Source organism: Argopecten irradians, chromosome 10 (genome assembly GCF_041381155.1).
Source record: "Argopecten irradians isolate NY chromosome 10, Ai_NY, whole genome shotgun sequence".
In the NCBI taxonomy this organism is placed as follows: Eukaryota; Metazoa; Mollusca; class Bivalvia; order Pectinida; family Pectinidae; genus Argopecten; species Argopecten irradians.
In genome coordinates this window covers 5,479,478-5,505,711 of record NC_091143.1, presented here as the reverse complement: position 1 = coordinate 5,505,711, position 26,234 = coordinate 5,479,478, and the positions used below count along the sequence as shown (strand labels likewise).

The 26,234-nt window shown below is 39.2% G+C and overlaps 1 protein-coding gene across 1 annotated transcript in view; it reads right to left on the bottom strand.

The window, feature by feature from the left end:
• Positions 1 to 26,234, bottom strand: part of LOC138332965 (A disintegrin and metalloproteinase with thrombospondin motifs 6-like) — a 73,051-nt gene that overhangs the window by 14,176 nt on the left and 32,641 nt on the right. The window contains exons 5-14 of the mRNA XM_069281045.1: positions 23,131 to 23,214; positions 22,576 to 22,700; positions 20,487 to 20,636; positions 8,201 to 8,350; positions 7,766 to 7,919; positions 6,723 to 6,818; positions 1,379 to 1,524; positions 1,052 to 1,115; positions 646 to 757; positions 158 to 285 (exon numbers count right to left, since the gene is read on the bottom strand). Coding sequence (XP_069137146.1) covers positions 158 to 285; positions 646 to 757; positions 1,052 to 1,115; positions 1,379 to 1,524; positions 6,723 to 6,818; positions 7,766 to 7,919; positions 8,201 to 8,350; positions 20,487 to 20,636; positions 22,576 to 22,700; positions 23,131 to 23,214 — 1,209 coding nt within the window. The remainder of the gene's footprint in view (positions 1 to 157; positions 286 to 645; positions 758 to 1,051; positions 1,116 to 1,378; positions 1,525 to 6,722; positions 6,819 to 7,765; positions 7,920 to 8,200; positions 8,351 to 20,486; positions 20,637 to 22,575; positions 22,701 to 23,130; positions 23,215 to 26,234) is intronic.

Sequence of the window (26,234 nt, the reverse complement as noted above, 5' to 3'; positions counted from 1 at the left end):
AGAATTAAAAAAGAATTGACAAAATTGAACTCTTTGTCATATTTTAACATCAAACTAAAATCTGTCCAAAAAAGATTTCATTCCTATGATTGATTTTGGACATGATTAAATTTGCAGTTGACATACAATATTTCTGAAATATTATTGTAAGACTTACCCGACATCTCCCACTAATACACATGTTGCGTTTGCCGGGGGAGCAAGGCGTTCCATCGGCGACCATGTCCGACAGTAGTACGGAGAAGAAGCGGTTCTTAGGTTTACAGTGTAGCTGGCAAGGGGCATCTGTAACGCATTTTATACATGTATTTTAAAAACTTCAATGATTAAGTACATCTTTTTTTCATCTATTGTAATTCAAAAATGTGGCTGGTCTTAGTGGTAGAGGAAAGCAAGACTGCCCAGAGAAAATACACCAACTCCCTCATGGTGAATGTCTATTGTTGGTTTACTTTGAGTGGAAGAGCCAAAGGTAGGCTGGACAATTGTATGTGGGTCCAAACAGCTTATGACCTAATTAAAAGACAGTTTTATTATTCTAGCTGAAATTTCGGATTGCAATACCTATAGTTAATTATCTAGAAAGGAGTCAGATTGACAACAATACCTGAAACTATGTTGTTTCCTTTATAGATATAATCTTACCATTGACATCCATTTCCACCGGCTCCCATTCATACAACTTGTTCCTGTAGGGGATGTAGTTGAAATCCTGACACTGGACTGTGATGAAATTGGGTGTGTTTTCTGGACACGGCTGAAAACAGGCATATCACCGGTTTTACAAATAGCAGACAAATCCCTACAGTGCTAGAGTTGCTCATTAAATGTACTGGATCAAGACAGTCTCCCAACAGTTTTATTTTATTTCCATATTTCTCAGATCAGTTTTTTATATATCATGGCATTGATTATCAAATTTTGCTACCCCTCTAGACATTGCAGCCAAGCCCATATATATTTAGTGGACCTGATAAGTATGATGAAATTACGTGTAAGACAAGAAGGATCACCCTGATGCATGTTAACTCAGCCTCACTCATGTACTTACATCAGTGTTACAGATCCTGTAGCGTTTCCTCTCACCAATACAGTATTTTCCACCATTGGAGGGTCTGTTAGACAGAATAAGACGTTTTATCAAAAGTACAAAAAGATGGTGCTGAAAACCAATGGGTTCATAACAACATTCTATAGGAATTATCTCCCTTTGCCCATGCTACATGTTAAATCAGTAGAATATTAAGATTCCAAATTCTTGCTTTGTAAACTTTTTAAATACAGTTATAATGCATCTTTAATGTTAAAAAGAATCAATTAATTATGACAGCAACCTGATTAATCATAGATCACTGAAGGCCTACAGACACAAACTTACGGAGGGTTTTCACAGTGTCTCTGTACAATAGAGACCCCCGCACCACATGTACGACTACACTCAGACCAACTGCTCCACTCTCCCCAGTTACCGTTGATAGCCAGAGGACGCTCACCTATCTCCACACATTCACCATTGAAACACCACTGTAATCAAAATGTTAAAATTATAAATTAGGCTTATATTGCCACCAGCTATGATTATTTAAAGTCATGTTCCTCTGTATCTAATGTACACACTGGTTTAATGAATGCATGTGTATGTTTTGGGAGAGTGCAGTATGTTCATAGTAGAACCTCCCCATTTTAACTTTCACTGAAGCATACTACAATAGTGTTATTAATGGTATAGCTAAACCCTTTCTACATTCTGAATCCCTGGTTATTTTAGATATGTAAGGTTCAGATGGCCGAGGAAAACCACTGACCAGTAGTCAGTACCTCACAACTACCCTACTTAGATGGCCGAGGAAAACCACTGACCAGTAGTCAGTACCTCACAACTACCCTACTTAGATGGTCTGAGGAAACCACCGACCAGTAGTCAGTACCTCATACAACTACCCTACTTAGATGGTCGAGGAAAACCACTGACCAGTAGTCAGTACCTCACAACTACCCTACTTTGATGGCCGAGGAAAACCAGACCAGTGACAGTAGCCAGTCAGTACCTACCTACTTAGATGCAGGAAACTACTACTTAATGCCGGGAAAACCACTGACCAGTAGTCAGTACCTCACAACTACCTACTTAGATGGCCAGGGAAAACCACTGACCAGTAGTCAGTACCTCACAACTACCCAACTTAGATGGCCAGGAAAACCACTGACCACAGTAGTCAGTACCTCACAACTACCTAACTTAGATGGCAAGGAAAACCACTGACCAGTAGTCAGTACCTCACAACTACCCTACTTAGATGGCCAGGAAAACCACTAACACTGACCAGTAGTCAGTACCTAGCAACTACCCTATTTAGATGGTCGAGGAAAACCACTGACCAGTAGTCAGTACCTCACAACCTAGATGGCCAGGAAACCAATACCGAGTAGTACCTACAACTACCCTATTAGATGCCAAGGAAAACCACTGACCAGTAGTCAGTACCTCACAACTACCCTACTTAGATGGCCAGAGGAAAACCACTGACCAGTAGTCAGTACCTCACAACTACCCTACTTAGATGGCCAAGGAAAACCACTGACCAGTAGTCAGTACCTCACAACTACCCTACTTAGATGGCCAAGGAAAACCACTGACCAGTAGTCAGTACCTCACAACTACCCTACTTAGATGGCCGAGGAAAACCACTGACCAGTAGTCAGTACCTCACAACTACCCTACTTAGATGGCCGAGGAAAACCACTGACCAGTAGTCAGTACCTCACAAACTACCCAACTTAGATGGCCAGGAAAAACCACTGACCAGTAGTCAGTACCTCACAACTACCCTACTTAGATGGCCAAGGAAAACCACTGACCAGTAGTCAGTACCTCACAACTACCCTACTTAGATGGCCGAGGAAAACCACTGACCAGTAGTCAGTACCTCACAACTACCCTACTTAGATGGCCGAGGAAAACCACTGACCAGTAGTCAGTACCTCACAACTACCCTACTTAGATGGCCAAGGAAAACCACTGACCAGTAGTCAGTACCTCACAACTACCCAACTTAGATGGCCAAGGAAAACCACTGACCAGTAGTCAGTACCTCACAACTACCCTACTTAGATGGCCAGGTAAAACCACTAAACCACTGACCAGTAGTCAGTACCTAGCAACTACCCTACTTAGATGGTCGAGGAAAACCACCGACCAGTAGTCAGTACCTCACAACTACCCAACTTAGATGGTCGAGGAAAACCACTGACCAGTAGTCAGTACCTCACAACTACCCTACTTAGATGGCCGAGGAAAACCACTGACCAGTAGTCAGTACCTCACAACTACCCTACTTAGATGGCCGAGGAAAACCACTGACCAGTATACGTAGTCAGTACCTCACAACTACCCAACTTAGATGGCCAAGGAAAACCACTGACCAGTGGTCAGTACCTCACAACTACCCTACTTAGATGGCCGAGGAAAACCACTGACCAGTAGTCAGTACCTCACAACTACCCAACTTAGATGGTCGAGGAAAACCACTGACCAGTAGTCAGTACCTCACAACTACCCTACCCAAACCACTGACCAGTAGTCAGTACCTCACAACTACCCTACTTAGATGGTCGAGGAAAACCACTGACCAGTAGTCAGTACCTCACAACTACCCTACTTAGATAGCCGAGGAAAACCACTGACCAGTAGTCAGTACCTCACAACTACCCTACTTAGATGGCCGAGGAAAACCACTGACCAGTAGTCAGTACCTCACAACTACCCTACTTAGATGGCCGAGGAAAACCACTGACCAGTAGTCAGTACCTCACAACTACCCTACTTAGATGGCGAGGAAAACCACTGACCAGTATCATACCCACAACTACCTACTTAGATGGCGGAAAACCATAACCACTGACCAGTAGTCATACCTCAAACTACCCTACTTAGATGGCCAAGGAAAACCACTGACCAGTAGTCAGTACCTAGCAACTACCCTACTTAGATGGCCGAGGAAAACCACTGACCAGTAGTCAGTACCTCACAACTACCCAACTTAGATGGCCAGGGAAAACCACTAAACCACTGACCAGTAGTCAGTACCTCACAGCTACCGTACTTGTAATTATAACTGATGAAATGTTTGGACATTTAAACACACTCTCCCCTCTTCCATGAATATAAGAAGCAAAGTTCTTTAAAATCATACAACCAAGAAAAACATTGGTACTAAAGAACAATTAAAAGCTAGGACATTTCATGAATTTGGGTGGTCCTATGTAATTCATATTTCGAGACTTGATCAAATAATCAAATGAACCATAAAAATTTATACAATTGCTGTAAAAATACCTTGAATTTAACACCACAGCAGTGACAAAATTGTGAGGATCAAATGAACTTAGCTCTAAAACATGAAAAGCTATAAGCCATGGAAACAAAACATGAAAAGCTATAAGCCATGGAAACAAAACATGAAAAGCTATAAGCCATGGAAACAGTTAGAAGTCCTACAATGTTTTGTAGTTTAGTATGAGGGTTATGTAGTCAAGGTTCTATATCATACAATACTTTGAGGTTTTTAGTATGGAGGCCATGTATAACACATTATATCTATTATATAAGACTATCTTGTCTTTCTTTCCGTGTTAGAAATAACACTCTCTGTCCTGATAGAGTTACGTCCTATCTCTGAAAATCTGCTGGATACAAATCTGCCACCTTAATCAGCCTGGCATTACACTGTCATACAGACAACAGAAACACTGCTGATAAGATATATAATCCAGTAATACCAGATATCATATACATTAAGGCTGATTTTTCAGCAACTCGAAGATGTAAATCGTATAATATGGCTATCATGATTAGAAACACATTTCACAGAAGAATATCTGTTTCTCAAAAGAAAAAAAAATCAAAAGCCTTTAAATTTGTACTTTATCAAATTTTCAACATCTAAAGCTGCAAAAAAGACAATCTATTTAGTAAAAGTGAATGATATCTAAGTGAATGATATCTTAGTTAAAAATGCATGTTTGTAATCAGATAGCGTTTTACCCACACTCTGAAGGGGTGTGGCATTTCATAGACTTGTTATGACAGCGGGCAGACTTATCTACGATTCTTATCTTTACCAAACTTATGGCCAGGCTAGTCTTTTGATGTTTGTACTGAAACCAATAAATGTACAATTAGAATACATTTTTGTATTACATAAGGTTCTCTTTCAAGTCGCAGCACTTATAATTTATGAAAATGTACCCGAATCTGTGTTTGATATTTATTTTAAAATTGTGTCGTACATCCTACAGCACATTAAGTTTAATCTTCCACTCTTCAGCATGTAAAATTTGCTGTGCCTTTAGAATAAAACATCACCAGAATTCTTGTATGCTTGTTTTTATGGTGTTTTTGAGTGCTTTATTTTTGTTTTGAAAGAAAATTTTTTGTTCCTTTTGCTAGAATTGCAATTCATAAAATTTCATTAGAATATTGTATTTCATCATTCATTAAATTCCAAAAAGTTAAACATTAATTTAATTCTTCTTTATTAGACTTAAAACATTTGTAAATCAACCAAAATTGGACCTCTTTAATCTACAGTAAGTTACCCTATAAAATGAATTAGTAAAACCTCAGGGAGAAACATTTAATTTACATGTTATACATGTAACATACTCAAACAGTGCTTAAGTTGGTCTCATGCTTTTCAGTTTGATTTATCATTCCAGGATTCTGTTTCATTTAAAAAGAAAACTTAGTGTTAGAAACAAAGACCATATTTTAACAGGCTACATCAATTTCTTACTTAATATCTACAAAATTATTTGTGTTCAACACGCAGATTGTTATTGAAATTATATATTCCAGTTTTTTCTTCTAATAAAGAAGCGGAAAGAAACTTTTATCAGCATGCATTTTTTTTGTCTGGTATATTGCTAAGCCGATACATTTATCGTCAAAAATGAAATTAAGATAAAAATTATGAAGTAAAAAGAAGCAGAAGTGCCAGAAAAACGTAGTTTGGTATTCCAACTATTTCTACATGTGTTTCTACTTAGAGTCTAGGTTATTTAATTATTGTTTATTCCTTCTGTGATTCTTTTTTTAAGTTTTGACAACATAAATAAACAGTTTGACTTTAATGAGACGACGTGATGATAAAGGCTGAGCACACGAGCAGTGACATAACACATTTGTACAGTGTTAAAACCTCAAGTGGTATGTCAGGAATGTACTCTTAGGTTAGAAGCTACCATAAAACTCTAACATAACCTTGACCTTGATATTGCATACAGTACAATGTAACCTTGACATTGATGAATTAAATGTTCACTGATCTTGATCTAACCTCACCTAGATATAAACCTGGCTTGCCTTAATTAATACTTTACACACAACATTTGACCTTGGCTTATCTTGTTTTCTATCACTCGCCTTCATCTTTTATACCTACCAGGTACTAGGCCTATAGGTATACCTAAACTTGACCTTGACATACAATGTACCAATTGAATTTGTCACACAGCTATTTGTAACTACCCCTTCTGTTGACTTTGACCTACCTTTCTATTAACCTTGATCTACCTTATTTTTCAACATACTTCTAATGTTGGCATTGACGTTTATTTTAGCCAACTACGGTTCCTTTTGTTGACCGTTCTCTACTTCTTTCTGGTTTCATACAATTCCTTCTATTGACCTTGACCTCTTTTCCCTGATGGCCTTGACCTACCTTATTCTTGCCACATATTGTTCCCTCTGCTGCAGCCTCTAGTTTAGTTGTACACTTGTTTTTGTAGCGACACCACAAGGTACTGCACATCTCCTCCTATATAATAAATTATGTAAATATTCATATTTCATAAAGAGTAATAACAAGAGGCCCAGAGGGCCTGTATCGCTCACCTGGTTTGTAATGCCTAGGAATGTTCTGAATACAAGTTCATTGTTTCTTTTCTGAATTCCCCTATTGGGCCCCACTCTTTCTGCTCCAGGGGGTCAAAGCCAAAATTTATACAAATTCTGTTAACCCCAAGGATGTTTCTGGGCCAAATTTGGTTACAATCCACGCAGAACTATATGACTATTAGCGATTTACAGGATTTACCTCTATTTCCCCTTTTGGGCCCCGCCCCTCTTGCCCCCAGGGGGTCAGAGCCAAAATTAATACAAGTTCTGTTCCCCTTCCCCCAAGGATGTTTGTGCCCCCAAGGATGTTTGTGGCCAATTTTGGTTACAATCCATGCAGAACTCTAGGACAGGTAGCGATTTATAGGATTTACCTCTATTTCCCCTATTGGGCCCCGCCCCTCCTGCCCCCGGGGGGTCAGAGCCAAAATTTGTACAAGTTCTGTTCCCCTTCCCCCAAGGATGTTTGTGGCCAAATTTGGTTACAATCCATGCAAAACTCTATGACTAGTAGCGATTTAAAGGAAATGTTGACGGACGGACGACGGACGCCGCGCCATGACATAAGCTCACCGGCCCTCCGGGCCAGGTGAGCTAAAAATTAATAAATTTAAACTGAAAATTAACTAACAATGCAACTTATTAAATGATTCATTCCATTGCAATAATGTATGAATAACACAGCTTTCTTTAAGAATTATTTTAAAATGAAAGGACAAAGAATATAAAGAATTTTTTCTGAGTTGGGAAAGGGGTTAAATTTTTGTTTGTTCTTAGGGTTTTCTTAATCATTTTTTTAGTATTTTCGGACAGGAAGTCTAAGTATCCATTGAAAGATCACCCACAATTCCTGCAATGGACACAAACCTCAACATCCTCACAGAGAATGGCGTCTGGACCATACACAAGGCGACACTGGTGGTCACCGTCGTACATTGTGCCAGGGGGAATAATCGGGTACTGGAACTCCTTATGGTGGAATTCTGCTGGCTCGTCATCCAAACAGTAGGCCCAGCCTCGACTGAACAAAAACAAATATAGAATTAAAGTTAAAATTAATCTTATTGATTCTATGCAAAACATCTTGTGTATACTAATTATTCTATATTCTACTCCTTCTTCTGAACATTTATTTTTCAATCTTGAATTTTTATCTACATGAATATCATATGTCAAAAACTTGGATTCTCACACATTAAAGTATCATCGACTTGAAATAAAGACTACTATTATTATTGTTATTCTACATAGCAGTTATCTGGCATTAGTTCCCACTGTATACAAATACAGAAGAAGTCTTACTCAATGAATTTGGTGATGGCAGTTCTGCTACAGTTTGACCACTTCATTGGAACATTGACAGCTAAAAGTTGGGCAGCCATTACATATAGAAATTCTTCTCCGTCCTTCATGTCACATCCATTCCTAACACTGTCGTGGGTCATCCCAAAACTACAACAAGCAAGCAATGTTTGAAACTGAAACCTGGATTAGATTATCGTAATTTCCTATCACATTGATATGGCCACAAAAAATTATCTGTGAAATCAATAGAAATATTATAATTAATGGGCACAATGCATAGCTATCACAGAAAGACAATTTTTTTTATTTGTAGTATGAATTTTAGTTTCCTAGATTTCAATAAAAATCATAAAAAATATTCAATCTGCAAAAATAACCATCTATACAGTTATGACACTTTAAATACTAAGTTACAGATTTAATGTGGATGATTTGAAACATGAACAACAGCGTTATTTTCTCTGGAGTCTCAATACATTGATAAAGTACACATTTAAAATTTAGAACCGGGAATATTCCTCATAAGTTTTCAAATGTTTTAGTGGGTTTTTATTTATCTTTTATTCATCTATGTATTTATTTAGATTTGAGTGTGTGTCACAGTGTGACATGTGTTGTGTGTATGTGAGGGAATCCTACATTGTAACTAGGTAAAAACAAAACAAAGAAATAGACCACTAAACATTACCTTATATATAGAATGAACTCCAAATTACAAACGTCTAACACAAACTTTAAAACCCTGGAAGTGTAGCTTATAAGTAAATTTAATCTTCACTGTCATCTTTATTCGACTTATATTTTTTTCGGTCAGAGATTTTAAATTGAAGTAATTTAATGCCACGCTGTATAGCAAGACTAAATTGTAAAATCTCCTCCGAAGATCTTAGTATCAGGATCAAGTCTGATTGAGCTGCATCACAGACTATAATCCTGGAATGAGTAATGTTCGGAGTGCGGCCATGACTATAATTTAACATTCGGCCATGACAGTAAGCGTGATTGCATCAACTGTCAACTTACAGTTGCTATGAGGATGCCACAACACAGAATGGCCGTGATCTTTGTTGATAAATATTTTGAACTATGATCTAATCTTAAAGACTTAGGTTACAATAAATCTGGCAAAGTTTGGCTTTCTGTGCCAAATCCAGCTAAACCCAACAGGCCATAACTTCTCCTTAGTTACCACTCCAGGCAATGATGTTCCAACAAATTCTCATCAATTCTATCTATCACACAAGAGTTCCAACAACTCAAAGGATTATCACTTTTTATCTACAAGATTTTCATTTCTTACCACTGCAAGGTGTAATAAATCTGTCTGTCAGAAGAAAAATCTTAACAGTTTTTTAATTTATTTTGAACCGTCAAGTAATGCAAATGTTTTTTTACTGCAGCTTAGGTTTCTAACCTACAGGAGCGCTACATGCACAATCTATGATTCATAAATCATCTGCACATTCAAGTATCACTTGAAGAGAAAGTTGTTTGCTTACTCAGCAGTTTACAATATATGTGGATATAAAAATAGCTTGTCATGTAGCCAAAATATTTGTTAGGTATTTCACAGTGATTATATGACAGTGAAACTCTGACAATTATCATGTCACTCCATGCTATTATGCACATTCCAGTTATCTCCCATTGTCAACCTCAAGTCGGGATCTATAAATCCAGGTAATGACTAACAAGTATTAGCTTCCCAAAAAGCTAGGTGGGCTACGCGGATGCTTAACCCTTTGATTGGACAGAATATGTAAACTAAACAATGATATGATGATATTGTTTAGCAATTTTAATTGTTCTGTTGAAAGCCATTTATAATTTGTGAGCTTGTGTTAGTGCAAGCTAGCCAGGTCTAGTACAGACGAACAGTTTTAATAATACTTTTGCTTCCAACAAATTCAAAAGGGTTTTATGCAGAGATTGCTAAGCTCAGAGAAAAGGCAAAGAAAATATTGAACTTAATCTAGTATGTTCCGTGTCCCGTTAATGATATGTCTGATTATTAATGTTACACGATGGTAATCTAAATTAAATAAGAAATATAAAAGTAATGTCTCGAACATGGTATACTATTACAGATATATTTGTTCCACCTGTAAATGGAACCAGATTTAATTAAAATGCCCAATTAATTTCTAGAAAATCCTTATTCAGAATACTTTTACCACGAATGCTTGTTCTACACCCAAATCTAATTAACGACTGCAAGCACACATGTGACCACACTTTATAGGAAGATGGCATCCGAATACGGACAGATTAAAGTCTGTTTCCGTAATTCATTTTAATATTACTTCAATAGACAATGCTTGTAACACACTGAACATCCATCTGATTCAAGCGTTCTTGCTACATGGCTATCCTGCAAGATGGCGTGATTTGCATCCGATTCTAACTGCTACGCCTCAAGCGGCGTAGCAATCATTCAGTGATACTGAAAGTGCTGGGCTGTCAGAAAGGGGACAGGTCTCAATGATATCCCCACACCCTCTCTTCACACCTCATCCCCTCCAGTAACAGACCACCTCTAGGGGACAGGTCTCAATGATATCCCCACCCCCTCTCTTCACACCTCATCCCCTCCAGTAACAGACCACCTCTAGGGGACAGGTCTCAATGATATCCCCACCCCCTCTCTTCACACCTCATCCCCTCCAGTAACAGACCACCTCTAGGGGACAGGTCTCAATGATATCCCCACCCCCTCTCTTCACACCTCATCCCCTCCAGTAACAGACCACCTCTAGGGGACAGGTCTCAATGATATCCCCACCCCCTCTCTTCACACCTCATCCCCTCCAGTAACAGACCACCTCTAGGGGACAGGTCTCAATGATATCCCCACCCCTCTCTTCACACCTCATCCCCTCCAGTAACAGACCACCTCTAGGGGACAGGTCTCAATCATATCCCCACCCCCTCTCTTCACACCTCATCCCCTCCAGTAACAGACCACCTCTAGGGGACAGGTCTCAATGATATCCCAACCCCCTCTCTTCACACCTCATCCCCTCCAGTAACAGACCATCTCTAGGGGACAGGTCTCAATGATATCCCCACCCCCTCTCTTCACACCTCATCCCCTCCAGTAACAGACCACCTCTAGGGGACAGGTCTCAATGATATCCCAACCCCCTCTCTTCACACCTCATCCCCTCCAGTAACAGACCACCTCTAGGGGACAGGTCTCAATGATATCCCCACCCCCTCTCTTCACACCTCATCCCCTCCAGTAACAGACCACCTCTAGGGGACAGGTCTCAATGATATCCCCACCCCCTCTCTTCACACCTCATCCCCTCCAGTAACAGACCACCTCTAGGGGACAGGTCTCAATGATATCCCAACCCCCTCTCTTCACACCTCATCCCCTCCAGTAACAGACCATCTCTAGGGGACAGGTCTCAATGATATCCCCACCCCCTCTCTCTTCACACCTCATCCCCTCCAGTAACAGACCACCTCTAGGGGACAGGTCTCAATGATATCCCCACACCCTCTCTTCACACCTCATCCCCTCCAGTAACAGACCACCTCTAGGGGACAGGTCTCAATGATATCCCCACCCCCTCTCTTCACACCTCATCCCCTCCAGTAACAGACCACCTCTAGGGGACAGGTCTCAATGATATCCCCACCCCCTCTCTTCACACCTCATCCCCTCCAGTAACAGACCACCTCTAGGGGACAGGTCTCAATGATATCCCCACCCCCTCTCTTCACACCTCATCCCCTCCAGTAAAAGACCACCTCTAGGGGACAGGTCTCAATGGTATCCCCACCCCCTCTCTTCACACCTCATCCACTCCAGTAACAGACCACCTCTAGGGGACAGGTCTCAATGATATCCCCACCCCCTCTCTTCACACCTCATCCCCTCCAGTAAAAGTTCACCTCTAGGGGACAGGTCTCAATGGTATCCCCACCCCCTCCCTTCACACCTCATCCCCTCCAGTAACAGACCACCTCTAGGGGACAGGTCTCAGTGATATCCCCACCCCCTCTCTTCACACCTCATCCACTCCAGTAACAGACCACCTCTAGGGGACAGGTCTCAATGGTATCCCCACCCCCTCCCTTCACACCTCATCCCCTCCAGTAAAAGACCACCTCTAGGGGACAGGTCTCAATGATATCCCCACACCCTCTCTTCACACCTCATCCCCTCCAGTAACAGACCACCTCTAGGGGACAGGTCTCAATGATATCCCCACCCCCTCTCTTCACACCTCATCCCCTCCAGTAACAGACCACCTCTAGGGGACAGGTCTCAATGATATCCCCACCCCCTCCCTTCACACCTCATCCCCTCCAGTAACAGACCACCTCTAGGGGACAGGTCTCAATGATATCCCCACCCCCTCTCTTCACACCTCATCCCCTCCAGTAACAGACCACCTCTAGGGGACAGGTCTCAATGATATCCCCACCCCCTCTCTTCACACCTCATCCCCTCCAGTAACAGACCACCTCTAGGGGACAGGTCTCAATGATATCCCCATCCCTCTCTTCACACCTCATCCCCTCCAGTAACAGACCACCTCTAGGGGACAGGTCTCAATGATATCCCCACCCCCTCTCTTCACACCTCATCCCCTCCAGTAACAGACCACCTCTAGGGGACAGGTCTCAATGATATCCCAACCCCCTCTCTTCACATCTCATCCCCTCCAGTAACAGACCATCTCTAGGGGACAGGTCTCAATGATATCCCCACACCCTCTCTTCACACCTCATCCCCTCCAGTAACAGACCACCTCTAGGGGACAGGTCTCAATGATATCCCAACCCCCTCTCTTCACATCTCATCCCCTCCAGTAACAGACCACCTCTAGGGGACAGGTCTCAATGATATCCCCACCCCCTCTCTTCACACCTCATCCCCTCCAGTAACAGACCACCTCTAGGGGACAGGTCTCAATGATATCCCAACCCCCTCTCTTCACATCTCATCCCCTCCAGTAACAGACCACCTCTAGGGGACAGGTCTCAATGATATCCCCACCCCCTCTCTTCACACCTCATCCCCTCCAGTAACAGACCATCTCTAGGGGACAGGTCTCAATGATATCCCCACCCCCTCTCTTCACACCTCATCCCCTCCAGTAACAGACCACCTCTAGGGGACAGGTCTCAATGATATCCCCACCCCCTCTCTTCACACCTCATCCCCTCCAGTAACAGACCACCTCTAGGGGACAGGTCTCAATGATATCCCCATCCCTCTCTTCACACCTCATCCCATCCAGTAACAGACCATCTCTAGGGGACAGGTCTCAATGATATCCCCACCCCCTCTCTTCACACCTCATCCCCTCCAGTAACAGACCACCTCTAGGGGACAGGTCTCAATGATATCCCCACACCCTCTCTTCACACCTCATCCCCTCCAGTAACAGACCACCTCTAGGGGACAGGTCTCAATGATATCCCCACCCCCTCTCTTCACACCTCATCCCCTCCAGTAACAGACCACCTCTAGGGGACAGGTCTCATTGATATCCCCATCTCTCTCTTCACACATCATCCCCCCCAGTAACAGATACCTCTCCTTTTGTCACACCCTCCTCCAATTCCATTCCACACTTTCTCAGTCCCCCCCCCCCACTAGAACATCCCTCCCCCTACTCCCCACCTCCTCTTTAACATCCCCCCCTATTCCCCACCCCTTCTGTAACATTCCCCCCCTACTCACCATCCCCTCTTTAGCATCCCTCCCCTACTCCTAACTTCTTCTCTTTAATTTCCCCTCCCCCATTTCCCTCCCTCCCTTTTAACATCCCCACCCTAACATTTTATACAGGCTGAATGGAACAGTAGCCTAAGAATACAGTGGAATCTCCCTGTTAACATTGTATGTCATGGTGAAACATAGAGAGGATATTTGGGATGTAACTCTGACATTTTTGCCATAGCCTGTGTGCTGTTCCATTTTTGTGTTAACCCTTGTTTTTATAGCTGTAGGCTGTTGTATCATTCCTGCCATTGTTTGTGCTCTTTCTGATCCCCAGGAGCGTTTGTCACCAATAACACCATTACAGTAACGATAATTACACAACAGTACAACACAGATGCCCTCTTATTTAGCGGGACTATACTGGATCAACATCAGATACCGGGTATCTCATATGCTAGAGCATCTGACTAGTGCTCCGAGGTCACAGGTTCGAGCCCAAATCTGGATGCTTACCTATTCTCCTTTCCTATTACATACCTTACTTATAACACAACTAGTCTATCAGCCACAAATGTCCCACCTCCATACTGGTATATCAAATCAGGATGAGATAGGATAGAAAGGTTGGATATGATTGAGTGGGATGTGACAAGACAGGATCATTTGGAGGCTGATCTCCCTGTAGGAGCTGGTGGCTACTTCATTAAACAGCAAATTCTACTTTGGTAATATCACATACATAGCAATAAGGGTGAAGTACACTATCACATTAACTCAGTATCTGCCCATATCTATCTGTTCATAGTAACCACATCAGTACAGACTTATCCATTTCTCATCATAACAAATAATGAGGAAAAACGGTATAAAGCTAGTATATTAATAATCAGAAATAAAAGGCCAAAATAAATAAATTTAAAGTAAAATCAAAAATCATTTCTATGGAATATATATTCAGCCACTATAGGGCCTTCTTCAGTCCGAAATCATAACAAAGCATAGTACTTCTATGATGCATCAAAGCTAATCAGGCAGTGTTTGAGTTCTGAGTGTTCACCTAGGGGAGATAATCTAATATTAGAATCTGGTTGGGAAAATGTTAAATCAGTAACTTAGGGTCTGTTTGTGACCAGTCCAGTTCACTTCAGCATCCCCTCAATATCAGTGTGTTATTGTCAGATGGTGCTAACTTATAATTTGTAAACTTAATCCCTCAGAGTTAACCATCAGGTAAGACAATAACAGGTTTATCTAAAACAGTAGGCTCATTACTGATGGTATAGGGCTGTATACAGATTATAAATCATCTTCTCCACACCTATAACTCCCACACCCCCGCTCTTCTGTCAATAGTTAGCCATAAATCTAGCACTGTAGTATAGTTAATCCGGGATTCTCCCAACACTAGCCAGATCAATGGGACTATATATGACTGGTCATTGGTGATGTTTACAATGACATCACCTTGAAGACTAGGCTGTCATCACCCAGGTGTAGAGTGTTAGTAGTACATGTAGTATATGTCAGAAAACTTAGCAAACTGCCACACTGCAAAGAGATAGACGATCAGGTATACCTCAACCATTAAGCCAGAAAGACTCCACGTTTTAGACTTTCGGATCATGGCCTTCATGTTTAGGGTCATTATGACCTTGACAACCAGAGATTCTTCAGAAGTAAAGTCTAGGTCATGCAGACAGAAAAAAACCACTGTATGGACTTTGTGACCTTGAAAACTATAACCTTGATATTTTTTTATGATGTGGATGTTACTGACCTAGTGACATAGATAGTTTGACCTGATATATGAAGTGTACATATAACCAAGTAGTTTTAGAATGTGGTATAATGATTATATATCCAACAGCGACCATGATTAAGGAAGGAACTTTTTAAAACAGTAACCAGGTTTGTATATAAAATCAAGTTTTACTATTTCTATGTCTGTCAAAAACCACACCCACACATTTTAGGATCTTTCTAACACAGTACCAGTGTATGAAGATCTACAGGTTTATTTATGTGTACATAAGTAGTAATTAAGTTGTTAATCAACTTACTAGGAAAAACTACATTTTCTGGGTGTGTTCCCCAAGTTCCCATTAAAACAGACAGACCCCCCTGCTGTCAGTGCTGAGTTGACCTACAAATTAGACAGGGATTCCCTCTCTATAATTGATCACTAATATATATACATCTATGTTTTATCCTCCTTATCTAGTCAAACTGTACTTTCTAACGGACAGCCAAGAGCCTTAACCGACATCTACAAACTCCTACACTATATAATATTAATAATGCAAACTCCTAATAATGATTTTAATACTGAACTAATTCTGTTAATTACTATAATTGGAGTTATAAGAGTTTTTGTATACAAAGTAATTATTATTTTCTATTATGGAGTTCACCTAATTTTATTCTGGGTTAATGATTCTGATAATCATCAACACAAATCACAAATTTTTTTTTTCAAGAGTTGAGAAGTAAAGAAGGGGAGAGCACTCTGATTTTGATTTATTTTTTAATTAATTTGTTATGTATCCAGTAATCTAGCAAAAAGTGCACTGCTTGTTGACATACAACAGAAAAAAAATCACTAAAACAAGATACACACTATGATAATACAGTGTCACCTTATACTACAATAGAACAGGCGATTCCCTTTCCCTGGAATCTCTGCTAGGGAACCTCTGATCACGATTTACTAATCTAAACTTCAAGTTAAAGACAAATATAGGGTCTATAATGAACAGTTCAGCAAATTCTAGCAGGCATGAGGTTACAACGGTTTCCAAATTTCAACAGAAAAAGAATATTTCTAAAATGTTTTATTAATCCTGTGTCTAATCCTAAGTATAGTGAGAGAACATTTAGGACTGACATACATTTACTGATACAGAATCAAACAGATGATATGAAATATTTGGCTTCAGGTTTGGTAATTCTGATAAAAGTCTGGTGTTGTAATTATCAAACTACACAGGTTCAGCAGGGTAAATAACATACATTTTATCATCAGAATTAATGAATAGAAGATTTCACTGTATCTCTAATGATAACTGCCAGAGGAGTGTTATCACAAGTAATGACATTTTATCATTGGTGAGAAATTGTTCATACAATATATCTGATGCTCCACCTTTTGGTCTGATAACAGGAGTTTGTTTACAAGATGTACATTCAAAACCATTATCAATCGGACAATGCTTACTCTAGTAGTACAATATCTAAACAGAATCACAGTTTATTCCTTATTAAAGCTTTGTAAGGACAGCAAAGACATACAAAACAATACACCAAAATACTTCCTTGATGTAGTGGCTATGACCTTGACATTTCAACCAGACAAATTTTTAAATAGAGCTTGACATTTCAATATACTACCACAGGTAAGAGTTTCATTGAGCTGTGGAATTATCTGGACAATATGACTATTACATTTGATATAAGTTTCTGTCAAGATAGAATCACTTTGATCAAAGGAACATATCTACACTATTCATGTCGTCGACATTGACCTATGATATGACAGAACTTGAGAGTTAATCCTCCGTACCATTGATAAAGTATGTCTATAACACCTTCATATTCACTAGAAATTGTATATTCAAGATCTTTTTGAAAACTCCAATTGTAAAAGATTTATTGCTTTGAAAGACATGTTATATTTCATACAGCATCAACTCATGCACAAATAAAAATAAGTTATAATTCTTTTTTCAATGAACCCTCCACAAAGTTACGTAATATCATGAGTCTGATTATATATATGTTGATACAGAGCACGACTCCTGTATCAAGAGTCTGGGCGATAGAGATCCCTGCAGTGTGTTTATATACGTCTAGTTAATATTACACATTATAATTAAATGTGGCATGATGTACAAGTAAATAGGAAAACTTGATACAGTGTAATCTTGAAATGTAGTATGGATTTATCAGGGAAATGAAATATATTTATTTTTTAAGTGAGAGATGGGCCTTATGAAGTTAATATGTTATACCTATAGTAAGTGTATATGATTGTACATCCGTCCTACCACACTAGGTGGCCCAAGGTTAGAATTGTCCCCGTTGGTTTTTTCCCCTGACACATAAATGTGCCAAAAATGCATATTTCTGTCTCACCTGACAGGCAGTTGAACACTGGTTCTAATTGGACCAGACCATTGAGAGGGGTCCGAGGGAGGGGGAGGAAAGGTGCCCTATATAATCTAGGGTATAACCTATATTTTATGCTATTGTGTCGCAACACCAAAGGAAACAATTGTTTTGTGCAACATTAGGTTTCACAAACTGGCTTTGTTTTGAGTTTGGCAAGCCCTTATCAAAAGATTTATTATTTAAGGACGATTTCTGAAACCCACAAAGTCCTTGTACAAACTGCATGTATGTGGTGACTGATTTAGTGTTAAAGGAGGCTGTGGTATTTTAGTGTTTGTCTCCTTGTGATAGCAGGTTATTAGAGAAATTTATGAGTTTTATTTTAAGGGGTACTGGTAGTGAGGAGAATGGTTATCTATCTTTGTGTCCAAGTTCTAGGCCAAGGGTAGTCCTACATGTATGTCATCACTAATGTAGACAGACATGTATGGTGAGAGGGGGTGGGGGTTAAGGGTAGAAGGTTTCCTTCTTTGTGTCCTAGTTCTGGGCCAAGGGTAGTCCTACATGTATGTCATCACTAATGTAGACAGACATGTATGGTGAGAGGGGGTGGGGGTGAAGGGTAGAAGGTTTCCTTACTTGTGTCCTAGTTCTGGGCCAAGGGTAGTCCTATGTCATCACTGATGTAGACAGACATGTATGGTGAGAGGGGGTGGGGGTGAAGGGTAGAAGGTTTCCTTACTTGTTTCCTAGTTCTGGGCCAAGGGTAGTCCTATGTCATCACTAATGTAGACAGACATGTATGGTGAGAGGGGGTGGGGGTGAAGGGTAGAAGGTTTCCTTACTTGTGTCCTAGTTCAGGGCCAAGGGTAGTCCTATGTCATCACTAATGTAGACAGACATGTATGGTGAGAGGGGATGGGTGTGAAGGGTAGGTTTCCTTACTTGTGTCCTAGTTCTGGGCCAAGGGTAGTCCTATGTCATCACTGATGTAGACAGACATGTATGGTGAGAGGTGGTGGGGGTGAAGGGTAGAAGGTTTCCTTACTTGTGTCCTAGTTCAGAGCCAAGGGTAGTCTTATGTCATCACTGATGTAGACAGACATGTAAGGTGAGAGGGGGTGGGGGGTGAAGGGTAGAAGGTTTCCTTACTTGTGTCCTAGTTCTGGGCCAAGGGTAGTCCTATGTCATCACTGATGTAGACAGACATGTATGGTGAGAGGGGGTGGGTGTGAAGGGTAGAAGGTTTCCTTACTTGTGTCCTAGTTCAGAGCCAAGGGTAGTCCTATGTCATCACTAATGTAGACAGACATGTATGGTGCGAGGGGGTGGGGGTGAAGGGTAGGTTTCCTTAATTGTGTCCTAGTTCTGGACCAAGGGTAGTCCTATGTCATCACTGATGTAGACATGCAGACATGTATGGTGAGAGGGGGTGGGGGTGAAGGGTAGAAGGTTTCCTTACTTGTGTCCTAGTTCAGAGCCAAGGGTAGTCTTATGTCATCACTGATGTAGACAGACATGTATGGTGAGAGGGGGTGGGGGTGAAGGGTAGAAGGTTTCCTTACTTGTGTCCTAGTTCAGGGCCAAGGGTAGTCCTATGTCATCACTAATGTAGACAGACATGTATGGTGAGAGGGGGTGGGGGTGAAGGGTAGAAGGTTTCCTTACTTGTGTCCTAGTTCAGAGCCAAGGGTAGTCCTATGTCATCACTGATGTAGACAGACATGTATGGTGAGAGGGGGTGGGGGTGAAGGGTAGAAGGTTTCCTTACTTGTGTCCTAGTTCTGGGCCAAGGGTAGTCCTATGTCATCACTGATGTAGACAGACATGTATGGTGCGAGGGGGTGGGGGTGAAGGGTAGAAGGTTTCCTTACTTGTGTCCTAGTTCTGGACCAAGGGTAGTCCTATGTCATCACTAATGTAGACAGACATGTATGGTGAGAGGGGGTGGGGGTGAAGGGTAGGTTTCCTTACTTGTGTCCTAGTTCTGGACCAAGGGTAGTCCTATGTCATCACTGATGTAGACAGACATGTATGGTGAGAGGGGGTGGGGGTGAAGGGTAGAAGGTTTCCTTACTTGTGTTCCTAGTTCTGGACCAAGGGTAGTCCTATGTCATCACTGATGTAGACAGACATGTATGGTGAGAGGGGGTGGGGGTGAAGGGTAGAAGGTTTCCTTACTTGTGACCTAGTTCTGGACCAAGGGTATTAGTCTTATGTCATCACTGATGTAGACAGACATGTATGGTGAGAGGGGGTGGGGGTGAAGGGTAGAAGGTTTCCTTACTTGTGTCCTAGTTCTGGGCCAAGGGTAGTCCTATGTCATCACTAATGTAGACAGACATGTATGGTGAGAGGGGGTGGGGGTGAAGGGTAGGTTTCCTTACTTGTGTCCTAGTTCTGGGCCAAGGGTAGTCCTATGTCATCACTGATGTAGACAGACATGTATGGTGAGAGGGGGTGGGGGTGAAGGGTAGAAGGTTTCCTTACTTGTGACCTAGTTCGTGAGCCACAGTGTAAGCCAGGGGAAGTCCAGTGTCCTCGTTGATGTTACAGGACTTGTGAGGGAGACAGATTCCGGGGACCTGAGCCAGACCCAATGTGCTACACGGCTCATTCATACGGGAACAAATGTTGATCCTGTGGGGAAATAGAAACAATTATTACACATAAAACATGTTCTTTTATATCATCAAGAGTTAAACATATGTGTCACATTCCAAGTCGGTTCCTTACACTAACATCAACAAAGTTTCAGAGTAAAGATATACCAGCTATGTAAGACCTTGACTTAATCTCAAAAAGACCAGGAAACAGACTTATGAAATGATGAACTCTTAAGATTCTTTTTAAACATATTTTTTGTGTTATTTATCTATGAATCAAATTTAGTTGTAAACAAAACTTTCGAATAACAAGCAAAAAATCTTAAATAAATTACATAGTTAATATTAATATGTATGTACAAGATTGCAGTCTTTCGTTTTGATGTGAGAACTCTATATACTCTAATACCTATACATAAATCAAGTATGATTCATCCAAATTAAAAAACTTGCATTATAAGCAACATCTAAATCCTTTCTGAAGTTATCTAAGTACAAATCACATGCATAAAAGAAATTGCTGAATGATTTCCAGAAATAAGTACAAATGACATGTTTAATAGACGCTCGCTGTGTTCCCAACCAATAACCACAAACTTATGTAATGTTGCCAAATCTCCTTGAGACTGTGATGCAGACATCTGCAGGCGAGATATTTACCATTAACCCTAATGCAGTGTGCATCTGTTGGTAAGATATCACCCGTGAAATTCAAAAACCTGCAAATCTTGACAAAGTGCCTACTTGTACTTCTATATACATGACCTGTTCCCATGCTTGTTTTTATAGTTCAATAATAGTGGCATACACAACAGAACTGGAATATTGATGAGTCAAGAAGGTCCCCGCTAAATGACAGACCCACCAATGTATGGTGGCCACTAGGCATTCAGTTGGCCAAAAAAGTTACACAACAGATCTCAATGGTGTAGGGAATCATTTTAATGAATTTGAAAACAATACTCTGCTTCCTTTCCTACAAAACTCAAAACTTTCATTTTTTTTTTATGTTGTTTGTCATTGTTAAAATCCAAGATGGTCAATGAGTAGCCATTTTGAATCTAGACAGACGGATGGATGGATGGACAAGCTGATATAAGGCACCTGTATCTCCCTAATAAGAGAAGAATATTACTATTACTGCTGGACTATTTTTTAGACAATTTCTAAGCGATGAAACTCTCTGCATTGCCAAGACGTAATAAACACATATATGACGTCTTGACATACTTACCTAGTAAGTAATATTATAAAGATTATTTTATGACGTCTAGACATACTTACCTAGTAAGTAATATTATAAAGATTATTTTATGACGTTCTAGACATACTTACCTAGTAAGTAATATTATAAAGATTATTTTATGACGTTCTAGACATACTTACCTGATAAATAATATTATAAAGATTATTTTATGACGTTCTAGACATACTTACCTAGTAAGTAATATTATAAAGATTATTTTATGACGTTCTAGACATACTTACCTAGTAAGTAATATTATAAAGATTATTTTATGACGTTCTAGACATACTTACCTAGTAAGTAATATTATAAAGATTATTTTATGACGTTCTAGACATACTTACCTAGTAAGTAATATTATAAAGATTATTTTATGACGTTCTAGACATACTTACCTAGTAAGTAATATTATAAAGATTATTTTATGACGTTCTAGACATACTTACCTAGTAAGTAATATTATAAAGATTATTTTTTATGACGTTCTAGACATACTTACCTAGTAAGTAATTTATTATAAAATTATTTTATGATGTTCTAGACATACTTACCTGGTAAGTAATATTAAAAAGATTATTTTATGACGTCTTGACATACTTACCTAGTAAGTAATATTATGGAGATTGTATTATGACATACTTACCTAGTAAGTAATATTATGGAGATTGTATTATGACATACTTACCTAGTAAGTAATATTATGGAGATTGTATTATGACATACTTACCTAGTAAGTAATATAGCTACGTCATGGTGGTTAGGATGGTCATCATCTTTAAAGTTCATCTTTTTCTGCCACTTACAAAAACTTCTTAATGATTTGTCAGCATGATGGGACAGTTGTAACTCTTCCTGTGTATAAAAAACAACAGATCTAAGTTCATTTGATCTGTTATCTTCAATCATTTCCCAAGTCATTGTTACTACATCAAATTATATAGCTCCCAGAATTTGTCAAATCATCATAGGAATTGTTTTGGCATCCTATAAACTGCAGGGGTCTTTTAAGGACATGCCAGGTGAAGGAGCTAGAGAAAGCTGGAGTGCCTAAAGAAAAACCAACCACCTACGGTTGGTACCTAGCAACTGACCCACTTATAGGATTCCAAATCAGAACCCAGAGGAGGGGAGCTAGTGTTATATGCTAGAACAGTGTAACCACTGTACCTTGTACTGCAGCCACTAGCATATCCCATGACTAATAAGTAAACATATTTTGATTACGGTACTTTTAGAAAATCTTCTATATTAAATCATTCATTATACTTGGTATCCAACATACCGGTGGGTCCTCAAGCAGCACCAATCGCACTATAACCAGATTGAGAGCATTCCCTATAGAGGCCTCATGGAACAGGGTGGCCACCTGAAAACAAAAATCAAATTACTAGGTGTTCTATAGGTTACAAAACTCATCCAAAGCAAGCGTAAACATGATTTATCAACTGACATCTTTTTCATCAATACCTAAAGATAAACAGATTTATATATACATGCACACTTCCAGCATCATGATACAGAGAATTATTGCTCTTGGTTTTCAGACTGATCCCAGTGTAAACACCTTTAATTAATTCATATTTTCTATTGTGTTAATGTAACACAGTGATTTATGTGTTTTATGCTAAGGGAAATAAATCAAAAATTAAAATGAGTTACAAAGTGTTAAAATAGCATCTGGCTAATTAATTGGCAGCTGTAATATACATAAATACATCCATTACTCCATGGTATAGTCCAATCCTTCAATGTCTAACATTATACAGGGTTTCTATTGTCTCAAGCTCACATGCTCCCAAACCATCTAAAATTCAATCAGGTTTTCATGGTTATATGTGTATCTTAAATCTTATGTGTAATTAATAGACAAAAAACTTAAAACTGACTAAAAATTTTACATGCATGCTTGAAATTTGACAACATTAAAATGAATGGACTTTTTTATTTAGGATTGAACAGATTCAAACAATTCTGTCCAGATGTATTATTGCACACGTATGATCTAAAACTATTTTTTAACCAACCCAGACAGCAATTAACGAACCCAATTTACAGGTGTAGGTAACACCTGGATTTCATTGTACCTATCTGGAAAGGTAGAAAACACACCTGGTCATCAAAAATCATAATACGAGAAAAAGTACAATGGAGTCAGCGTAAATGATAATTTACCTGTACTAATTACAACTTACTCCGAGTTAAAGGTGAACTGCCATTACTCCTCAACTATAAGTATTTCAATGCAACATTTTTAAATCTATTGTCTGAAAGTCAAAATGAATGACAAAATAATAATAAAATAGAAGTCTTGTGGAGACTTCTCTTAATTAATACTGACGTTAAGTTTTTTTGTATTACTCCTACTAGAACATGATTGAAGTGACCATGGCCTCAGAGCAATGTTGATCATGATGCCTTTCTGTTTACAAAAAAAGACGTTTTAAAGAAAGTAAATTTCTGAAAAATTTTGATGGTTTTTTTTTTGGACAAACTCTTAACAAAAGCAGGAAGTGTATAAGTAATAATTATGAAATAATGCCTTTCTGTGGTCTCTAAGGTTTCTCTCTAAATATTTAATTTTTCATATGAATTTAGAAAAACTTTTAATTGCACAATTTTTTGTATAGACATGAAAGAAAGGGTGTACATAGTTCTGTTTGATACAATGACTGTAATGACTCATACCCCACCATCAAGCTTTATTTCTTGTGTGAGGTCACCATCATTTTTTAATTCAGAAATCACAATTCAAGTTGACAAACACAAGCAATAACTTGAGATCTTGTTTTCTATGTGCACAATCCTCTAAAGATCTTATAACAAAAGAACATTTTGGAAAATCTTCAAATAGAATTATACATATGTGTATTCAAGCCTGTGGTTGCATTGTAGAATAAAAAAAAACGGTAAAAAGGTAATTTACTGTCAAATAAAAACACACTTGTTTATAATGTCACGCACTTTCTGCTGAATGATACATTTCAATTTCCCGTGATGGGATAATTTGACAGAAGTGCACCCAAACACACTATTGAACTAAATCTAATTTGATGTGTTGAATAGGACACACGTATTTTATCTTACAATATTTACATTGCATGAAAAAAAATGTAGGTCACATTACACTAAGATTCAAAATAAATTTCCTCCATAAAAAAGTTCAATAGACTGTATAAAAAATAAATATTGATCAAACAAGAATAGTGTTTATCTTAACAATGGTGCTTTTATTTCTCGTGTGTAAATGGGAGGGAGCCGTATAAGGCACTACTTAATATACACAACTATATAATACACAGGTAAAATATATATATGAAGACCATTACTCATACTCCGTTTAAATAACACAGAAATTTTTGCGGCTATGTACTGCGTGTAACATGCAGATGTCATGCACTTTTTACAAATACCTCTTTTTTTCAATTAGCCTAATAAGCAGGCATTTACATAAATTAATTAGCCAAAATTTAGCGACATTAGGCCTTGTACAGATTTTTCACCTGTCACATATGATTGTATAACTTAGAAAATTATATAATTATTTCTTGACCTGGTAATATCTATTGCAAGGTGAATATGCATGTTCAAATTAGAATGACACATATCGTAAGGCAAGTTGTAATTACAGGTAAACATACCTGCTCCGGGCTGATAACATCATTGTTTTTAAAGTTTTAAATTTCAGGTACAATAAAGGTAAGTTGTAAATTGTCTATCTATTTTATCAACAGGTAAAATGATACTGGCAGAGCCCTGCTTGATACCTATGGGCAATTAAATTCCCTAATGAGAAAAAAAATGTGCAATCCTGCTGTGTTGGTGTTCAATCTGCCATGTTAACTTAACTGTAGAGAGCTGAGGCCCCATACATCTTACAACACAGGGAATCTTTCATTTCACAAAGAGTTTCCAGTGTGATAAGAATGTGACAAGACAACTATCAAACCGTTGCACGCCATCTCTGTAATCTGTTAACATTCCAATGTCTGCTTACATTTTCAATGGAAAAAAGTTCTTTTAGCTTCCAAATATAAGACCTTGTTCATTTGTAACAGATAAGAATTTATCTTTGACATGGCATCCCAATTTTTAGGGAGGGATACTTTTTTGTAAATATATAAAAGTCTAAATCTTTCATTCACGACTTCAGACATTTATGGTTCATTCCACGAGATGGAAAGAGTAATTAAAACAAAGAAAGTTTAACGTTGCCTATCTTTTCCTTCTTCCTTTTTGGTTTTATGACATCTAAGAATTTAAAAGAACAGCTGGAAATTTCTTTTTATCTCACTGATCATCTTGGTCTGAATTACTTCACATTTCTTCCTATTTTCCCATTTCTAACATGCAAAAATATTCTCCTTGATCTAAAGCTCAACAAGAAGA